We start from the raw sequence: 9,643 nt of genomic DNA, 5'->3' as shown, positions 1-9,643 counted from the left end.
AACCCCACTATACCCCATGGCAGGTACTGACGTAATAGGAAACGCTGTTCTAGCATCAGTATTAACAGGCTCATCTCTAACTAGTTCAGTCAGACCTGCCCATCTCTTATTACACAGAAAGCCTGGCTCCCAGTTCTCCAAGTCCCAAGCTCACCTTGCAAGATGGATAACTCCATTATCTGTATTAGTTACAGATGTTCCTTATTACAGGATACTTAAACATGCAATGCCTTTCAAATAGGCACAGCGTGAGTGAAAACAGCTGGTGGTTAAGACTTCAGAAGCATAAGTGATGCATTGTCCCTGTATCTGACAATGTGAGATGGAAAGAGAGAGCGCAAGAGACAGCAACATAAATAGTTAGCAATAAAAAACAAACAACTGGGAGAAATGTTATTTTAAGCAGGTTGAAAGGAATCGCTGTATCCAATCCCTCGCCACATTTTAAAATCATTTGGTGTGACCCTGACGTGCATGGCCCCATTGTTTTAGGAGTCAGCTCCTAAGTGTCCTTCAGGCTTTTATATTGAATGCAAAATTCAGAATTTAGTTCCCCAATGGAAAGAGGATTAAGTTGGGCTATGCTAGTAATTAATCATACACCCTGCCCCACAGATCTTACAAAATAAGACGACTGTCTTCTGTGTGCACCAACTAGCGTGTAGTGGGCACTGCTGCAATCCTGATCCTAATTCAACTGATTCTTCCACTGTAGTTCTATTTCACAAGATACAGTTCCTTTCAGCTTACTTTTACAGGAGATGGTCTCAGCTGTGACAAAAACTCTGCCATCCAGGTGATAGGCAAGCTCACAAACAGAAAAAGCAGAACATCTTGAGTGATACAAAGAACAAAAACTTCCCCTGAAGAAGTGCAGTCAGTAAAGACAGAGAGGGAGAGGAAGTAAAAGTGAAATTCTTGGAGGATGGCCACCTCCTCATCTGCACCTACCATTGGTTTTAGCTCTCTGCCTTCAGCTCCACCTCCCCTGCCAGATTCTTTCATTGATTTTCTACTGTTCTCCACAAACTCCTGCAAAATAAATCAAGTGGCTTAATCTTTCTTCCGCTGGTTGTATACTGAAGTACAGCCAGGGAATGTGCAAGCCGATGGCTCACATATAAAATTCCCTGACAACGTCACAAAAAGTAATCTGTTCTGCCCCAAGAAGTGAACAAGAAACAAGAGATACCACCTCCCTCTGCCTCTTACCCCTTTGGCACTCAGATTTCCCATATAGGATCAAAAGATTCTTCAGACAGTATTAACCATCCTGCCTGTACAAACTATCACATTTACCATGTCCCCACCCATCCCTGGCATCCACATTCTGATGATGGCACAAAATAAATACAGACCCCAGCCATTATATTCTGTCCAGTTAAAGTAGTATGTAGTATTACAACTCTATCAAGCTGTTGTAACAGAAAAAAATACACTGGGATTTCATTTTTACTTCTAGCAATGCCTTCCTAGTTTTCTCTAATCCCTCAGAACACAATTTCTCAAAACTTTTCCACATCCAGGGTCTCATCTTGTGAGATTTCCCTGCCCCCATGGACACTGCCTTTTCCATTTGTTATAACATCAAATGGAAGCAGCCAGGCATTACACCCTGCTATTAAAGATATCAGCAGATATGCTATAGCTCTGTAGTATTTCAATACTTCTTTCTATTGTAAAGGTGCAAGCATCACGTAGGAAGTTCCATGCCACTAGTACTTTGATATCTATCGCATAGATGGGGTGGGATCTGAGTTATTACAGCGAATTCTTTCCTGGATACCAGGCTGGTGAATCTTGCCCACATTCTCAGGGTTCAGCTGATCACCATATTTGGGGTCGGGAAGGAATTTTCCTCCAGGGCAGATTGGCAGAGGCCCTGGGGGTTTTTCGCCTTCCTCTGCAGCATGGGGCACGGGTCACTTGTTGGAGGATTCTCTGCTCCTTGAAGTCTTTAAACTATGATTTGAGGACTTCAATAGCTCAGACATAGGTGAGAGGTTTATTGCAGGAGTGGGTGGGTGAGATTCTGTGGCCTGCATTGTGCAGGAGGTCGGACTAGATGATCATAATGGTCCCTTCTGACCTTAATATCTATGAATCCCTTTGTTGTTTACAATTCTGCGGCCAATCTGAACATTGATTCTCTGCACACACGCACACGCCCGTGCACACAGAGTGATCTTTCTAAATTTCATGTGCTAGATTATATATAGTGATCTTACTAAATTACCTGTGCTACGTGAGTGTAAGGTATTTTCAATTATTATTCTATATTTGATATCAATGGAATCAGCTAGTATTACTTACTATACAACCTACGGCACTACACAACAGAGGTTTAGGGTTACAATCCTGACACACTTCCCAACAAGTATTCAGAAATCAGAATGTTAAGAATAATTGGGATTTGAGTCTCTCTCTAGTTTAGGCATGAGAAAACATTTCATGCGAAGTGAGAAATGGACTCCATGGTTACTTATAGCAGGTAGAGAAATAGGAGCAAGGAAATTCTCTCTGAATTCAGTCTAATGTTGGCTTTAAGAGGGTTTTTACTTCCCCATTTCTAGTTTATCAGATGTACGTGGGGGGTGGGGGGAGGGACATTTAAATAAAGAAACTAAGACCATGTCTACACTACCACTTATGTCAGCAGAACATATGTCACTCGGGGTGTGAAAAAAACGCGATGCTTGCGAGCATCTTCGCGAGCAAGCTGGCTAACCTAGTGAGGAGGGCTTTAAACTAGGTTCACCAGGGGAAGGAGACCAAAGCCCTGAGGTAGGTGGGGAAGCGGGATACCGGGAGGAAGCACAAGCAGGAGCATGTGAGAGGGGAGGGCTCCTGCCTCATACTGAGAATGAGGGCGATCAGCAGGTTATCTCAAGTGCCTATATACAAATGCACAAAGCCTGGGAAACAAGCAGGGAGAGCTGGAGGTCCTGGCAAAGTCAGGGAATTATGATGTGATTGGAATAACAGAGACTTGGTGGGATAACTCACATGACTGGAGTACTGTCATGGATGGGTATAAACTGTTCAGGAAGGACAGGGAGGCCAGAAAAGGGGGGGGGGGAGTTGCATTGTATGTAAGGGAGCAGTATGACTGCTCAGAGCTCAAGTATGAAACTGCAGAAAAACCTAATTAAGTTTAGAAGCCTGAGCAACAAGGGTGATGTCATGGTGGGAGTCGCTATAGACCACCAGACCAGGGGGATGAGGTGGACGAGGCTTTCTTCCGCCAACTCACAGAAGCTACTAGATCGCAGGCCTTGGTTCTCCTGGGAGACTTCAATCTCCCTGATATCTGCTGGGAGAGCAATACAATGGTTCGCAGACAATCCAGGAAGTTTTTGGAAAGCGTAGGGGACAATTTCCTGGTGCAAGTGCTGGAGGAACCAACTAGGGGTGGAGGTCTTCTTGACCTGCTGCTCACAAACCGGGAAGAATTAGTAGGGGAAGCAAAAGTGGATGGGAACCTGGGAGGCAGTGACCATGAGATGGTCGAGCTCAGGATCCTGACACAAGGAAGAAAGGAAAGCAGCAGAACACGGACCCTGGACTTCAGAAAAGCAGACTTTGACTCCCTCAGGGAACTGATGGGCAGGATCCCCTGGGAGAATAACATGAGGGGAAAAGGAGTCCAGGACAGCTGGCTGTATTTTAAAGAATCCTTATTGTGGTTACAAGGACAAACCATCCCGATGTGTAGAAAGAATAGTAAATATGGCAGGCGACCAGCTTGGCTTAACAGTGAAATCCTTGCTGATCTTAAACACAAAAAAGAGGCTTACAAGAAGTGGAAGATTGGACAAATGACCAGGGATGAGTATAAAAATATTGTTCGGGCATGTAGGAATGAAATCAGGAAGGCTAAATCACACCTGGAGTTGTAGCTAGCGAGAGATGTTAAGAGTAACAAGAAGGGGTTCCTCAGGTATGTTGGCAACAAGAAGAAAGCCAAGGAAAGTGTGGGCCCCTCACTGAATGAGGGAGGCAACCTAGTGACAGAGGATGTGGAAAAAGCTAATGTACTCAATGCTTTTTTTGCCTCTCTCTTCACGAACAAGGTCAGCTCCCAGACTATTGCACTGGGCAGCACAGCATGGGGTGGTGGCCAGCCCTCTGTGGAGAAAGAAGTGGTTCGGGATCATTTAGAAAAGCTGGACATGCACAAGTCCATGAGGCCAGATGCGTTGCATCCAAGAGTGCTAAAGGAATTGGCGGATGTGATTGCAGAGCCATTGGCCATTATTTTTGAAAACTCACAGCAATCGGGGGAAGTCCCGGAAGACTGGAAAAAGGCTAATGTAGTGCCAATCTTTAAAAAAAGGGAATGAGGAGGATCCTGGGAACTACAGGCCAGTCAGCCTCACCTCAGTCCCTGGAAAAATCATGGAGCATGTCCTCAAGGAATCAATTCTGAAGCACTTAGATGAGAGGAAAGTGATCAGGAACAGTCAGCATGGATTCACCAAGGGAAAGTCATGCCTGACTAATCTAATTGCCTTCTGTGATGAGATAACTGGTTCTGTGGATGAAGGGAAAGCAGTGGACGTGTTATTCCTTGACTTTCGCAAAGCTTTTGACACGGTCTTCCACAGTATTCTTGTCAGCAAGTTAAAGAAGTATGGGCTGGATGAATGGATGATAAGGTGGATAGAAAGCTGGCTAGATTGTCGGGCTCAACGGGTAGCGATCAATGGCTCCATGTCTAGTTGGCAGCCAGTATCAAGTGGAGTGCCCCAAGGGTCGGTCCTGGGGCTGGTTTTGTTCAATATCTTCATTAATGATCTGGAGGATGGTGTGGATTGCACCCTCAGCAAGTTTGCGGATGACACTAAACTGGGAGGAGTGGTTGATTCACTGGAGGGTAGGGATAGGATATAAAGCGACCTAGACAAATTGGAGGATTGGGCCAAAAGAAATCTGATGAGGTTCAACAAGGACAAGTGCAGAGTCCTGCACTTAGGACGGAAGAATCCAATGCACAGCTACAGACTAGGGACCGAATGGCTAGGCAGCAGTTCTGCAGAGAAGGACCTAGGAGTTACAGTGGACGAGAAGCTGGATATGAGTCAACAGTGTGCCCTTGTTGCCAAGAAGGCCAATGGCATTTTGGGATGTATAAGTAGGGGCATTGCCAGCAGATCGAGGGACATGATCATTCCCCTGTATTCGACATTGGTGAGGCCTCATCTGGAGTACTGTGTCCAGTTTTGGGCCCCACACTACAAGAAGGATGTGGAGAAATTGGAGAGAGTCCAGCGAAGGGCAACAAAAATGATTAGGGGTCTGGAACGCATGACTTATGAGGAAAGGCTGAGGGAACTGGGATTGTTTAGTCTACGGAAGAGAAGAATGAGGGGGGATTTGATAGCTGCTTTTAACTACCTGAAAGGTGGATCCAAAGAGGATGGATCTAGACTATTCTCGGTGATAGCAGATGACAGGACAAAGAGTAATGGTCTCAAGTTGCAGTGGGGGAGGTTTAGGTTGGATTTTAGGAAAAACTTTTTCACTAGGAAGGTGGTGAAACACTGGAATGCGTTACCTAGGGAGGTGGTGGAATCCCCTTCCATAGAAGTTTTTAAAGTCAGGCTTGACAAAGCCCTGGCTGGGATGATTTAGTTGGGGATTGGTCCTGTTCTGGGCAGGGGATTGGACTAGATGACCTCCAGAGGTCCCTTCCCACTCTTATATTCTATGATTCTACGACATGTGTTTCGCCGGCTTAAGTGATAGTGTGCACAGCTTCTCCCGCCGACATAGTTATACCACTCATTGGGGGTGGTTTAATTATGTCGACGGATAAGCTCTCACCTGTTGGCATAGATCTGTGATGTAGCCGCTCTTACAGTGGTGCAGCTGCATTGGTACAGCTGTGCCACTGTAAGGTCTCTAGTGTAGACATCTAGTGTAACTGCAACATGGCCTACTTTGTCCCTATCAGATGAGGTGCAACTTGGGCTCAGACACATACTCCAGGGAGGGGCGGTAAGTGCCGCTATTTGAGGACTCAGAGAGATAATGTCTGAGCAAAGGCTGGTTTGTCGGTCTGGGTAAGAAACCCCAACCTGGGCACTATTGACGTGAGTCATATTTTCCTCTGTACCCAAGAGAAAGGTCTCTAAAAAAGGCTGACCCTGAGGTTTTTGTGCTGAATGGCATCAGAAGCTTGCACTAAATTCTTTATAGATAGTAGAGTTCCTTTGACTCAAGGTAGAGGGGAGGAAAACTAACCTACCATGAGAATTTTATCCATGTAGAATTCTCTACCAGGGCTTCCATCGTTGTATTTTGTATCAATGGCAAAACATAAGAAGAGGACATCCACGACCATTTCATAAATTGACAGGAAGCAGTGAGCAACCAGGAAAGCAAAGAGGCAGACGATGATGAGAGGCAGCACCCACACTGTGTAATCCCGCTGGTAGTTCAGCAACATAACCCCTGCCAAGCCTGTGCTGCAAACGATCAGGACCTGAAGCAAAGAAAACAAAAAGACAAGAATGATTGCAGAAGCCGTTGGATTATTTTTCATGTACGTGTGCACAGACTTTAATCTCACAGGTGTAGGAGAACTGGATGCTACAGTGTCACTGACTCCACCACAAGACACGAAATATGACTAAAGCCCACGTGCCGCTGGATCCAGCCAGAGCTGTTTTCAATGCTGTGCCTGAGCAGAGGAGAATACCGTCTCTTCAAAGCCCCAAAAGCTAATTCACATGAGTAAATACAAAGCTGTCACTTACCCTAGTAAGACAGAATCTTACTCTGCTGTTTTGTCAGTTTATTCAAATGATAAACTCCTCGGGTCAGGGATCAGTTCTAGGTCTGTACTTTTTACAGAATATAAAAATTAATATACCCAGATCCATCAACTAATATGCTTTATAATAATTTTGCTTGCAAACACACACTTAGACAAAATATCCCTTCAGCTTGTTCCTGTCCCTCCTATTTGCAACAGGAAGGCTGCTAAGAATTACCTTGTGTATTAGGTCCCCACTGTAAAATAAGCCTCATTTCTCACTCTGATTTTAACAGTGTCAGGCATTTCTACATCTCTTTCAGGTAGTTTCTCAAAAATTAGCATGAGTGGCCCTATGAAACGTCATATTGGGTGTCCATGTAGTTTTTATGAACAATACACCATATCTCTACATTTAAAAAAATCAAACACTGCAAAATAGGTCAGTTTCCACTGTATTATTCAGATATTGCATTAAGCTGAAAGAAGAACGGGGCTGGTCAGGCAGCACCATGGAGCTAACACTGTTTGGTAGTCTGCACTGCTTATTTAAGCATTACTGCCACCCTTCTGTTCACCCAATGATCTGAAAGCCATTTTTTGATGGAGACATTTCCTGTCATGTTAGAGTACTCCAGAGAACTGCACTGCTCACTTCAGTACCCCCAAGGCACCTGTATCTTCATTATGTGCTCATTCCCATCACTCTGTATTGATTTGTTTATTTACTGGATTAGAAAACCACACTTAAGAGTTCAGCCCACTGTAATCTGATTTAATACATGGAGAGGAGCATACAGAGGACAGACAGTTCTTTCCATGAAGGGCCCCAATGCTGATGCGTACTTGTGGGGCTACATCTGAGGCGGCTGGACTAGTATTTAGTAAATACAAACACAAAAAGTCAGCCCAGATGGAACAGTAACGTACTGGGTTCTGGTTTTTCCTAAACAAATAGAAAATGGAGCTGCAACAGCAGTTCTTAGTAATCTTTCTACCTTGGAATATACTTGATCCCAACTCTTTCCTCTTTACTCCCACAATGGGCAACTCCCAGCTGCCAATACAAGGTCCTGCTGCCTCCCATTCCACCCCTACTACAAGGGCTGGTTGAAAAGGGGTAACTTCTTTCTGAAGGAAAACTGAGGTTTGATGAAACAAGTTGTTAGGGGAATTGTCGGCTTTCCTTACCTTTTAGATTTTTCAATGGAAAACCAAAAACTTCTGGCCAGACTTTTTTCAGCTGTCCGTTGTCAAAGGAATTTTCAGCTGAACCCCTGCAACACGCACTGTCTGACCAGTCTTACCCACCACCATCCGGAGAGTCTTTTACACTTCCCTTTCCTGCTCACGGCCCTCTAAATCATGTTCCTGACTGGAAACAGCAGGATGGAATGGGTCCCAGCAGTGGGAAAACAAGCTCTCAGAGGTACTTGCACTGCAGCTACAATGTACAGGGAAGGTTTCCGACAGCAAGCAGACTTGTTCCAGGTCTGTAACAGTACACCCCTGAGGCATACCTTTCCCAGGAACAGCATGAAGTCTCCCACTGTGTTTATGGCAGCCACTCGCAGAGCATTCTCCACTAGAATGACAAAGGCATCCTTTGCTGAGGTGCAGAAGTTGGTGCTGTTGATAGCTGTGGCTGTATATGCATTCTGGGGGAAAGCAAAATGAAGAATTAGTCACAGACACACTGTCCCTTTTCCTTCAACATTCCCCAGAGCTCGTGTTCCCAATATCTATCTACCTGCCAAGAAATCATCTGCTACGGCAACAAGACTTTCTCCTTCCATCCCCTTCCACAACAGGGAACACAATGTCATGAGACACTTAATTTAATAAGAGATCTTTAAAGGTACAAATCTAATCAATAAATAATGAGGACTGAGTAACATGACACTCACTTTCAAGACAACCAGCTCCATCCCAGAATTAGGGAGGAAAGGAACTGTGTAATGAAAAATCCAGTCAGTGCTCACTGCTGATTTCATAAACAAAAAAGGCAAGGATTTGTGCTGGCTTTTGAGCCAGTCACTGCTCACCTTGAAGCTGCGAAACCAAGTCCCCCCAGGGCAGTAGTTGACTCAATAGACAGAGAACAACAGAGGAAGGAATAACCATTTTTCCACCTGCCTTGCTTATTCTTGCCATATATATCAGTTTCACAGCAAAATGCTAGTGGAAAAATCATTTGGAATCTCGCTGCAGGAGTAGGAGATGAGCAATGACATTACTACCTAATTAAGCAGCTGGACAAAAAATCTCTCTCAGGACATACAATAGTTTGAGGGTCATGTGTTTCAGAGAAGTTGCTTTCTAGATGTTGGAAAAGAAAGCATTTTTAGTTCTGTCCAGCATCACTGACTAGGTAAGGTATAGGTAACAAAGACAATTTCCAATAATTACACACGTCACTAACAATCTTCATCAAGACAATTCAAAAACAAGGCCTGGTGAGGGCAGGCCAGGACTATGCCCACACTAGAACTTTATGGTATGCTATAGGGTTTTGTCTTGTAGTTTCATCACAACTCTGAAAACCGAGCTTTGAATAAGGCAGCTTCCAAAAACGTATCTTGTGGTTCTACAAGGAGTACAAGTTCTGTACGACTTTAATCTGACCCAAGGGGAAAGTGAGCTCGCTTACAAAGGTAGCTGGGTTCACAATCATATAGTTTGCGAAATCAAAGAGGGAGGAGCTCCATCATACAAAATGTTTGTCTCAAATTTGAGAAACAAATCAAATAGCAAAAAAGAAATTTATATTAACAGACTATAGCACAACTCTCCCACAAGGAAACAGATATGACTAAACCACCCATCACAAGTCACAGTTGTTCTCCTTCTTTAGATAATGCTACACTGAAGCTGGGAGGTATA

General features: G+C 44.4%; 1 protein-coding gene across 2 annotated transcripts in view; it reads right to left on the bottom strand.

The window, feature by feature from the left end:
• SLC44A1 (solute carrier family 44 member 1) overlaps positions 1–9,643 on the bottom strand; it is a 93,123-nt gene that overhangs the window by 4,363 nt on the left and 79,117 nt on the right. The window contains exons 13-15 of one of the 2 annotated variants that reach the window (XM_077817929.1): positions 8,281–8,418; positions 6,251–6,487; positions 952–1,032 (exon numbers count right to left, since the gene is read on the bottom strand). In XM_077817929.1, the coding sequence (XP_077674055.1) occupies positions 952–1,032; positions 6,251–6,487; positions 8,281–8,418 (456 nt within the window). Of the gene's footprint in view, positions 1–741; positions 1,033–6,250; positions 6,488–8,280; positions 8,419–9,643 lie in introns of those variants that run through there. The other variant, XM_077817928.1, reaches the window with a different exon arrangement.

The sequence above is a fragment of the Eretmochelys imbricata genome, chromosome 5 (genome assembly GCF_965152235.1).
Source record: "Eretmochelys imbricata isolate rEreImb1 chromosome 5, rEreImb1.hap1, whole genome shotgun sequence".
NCBI lineage: Eukaryota > Metazoa > Chordata > Testudines > Cheloniidae > Eretmochelys > Eretmochelys imbricata.
Note: the sequence above shows the minus strand (reverse complement) of the source record. Positions and strands in the feature narration are given on the sequence as shown.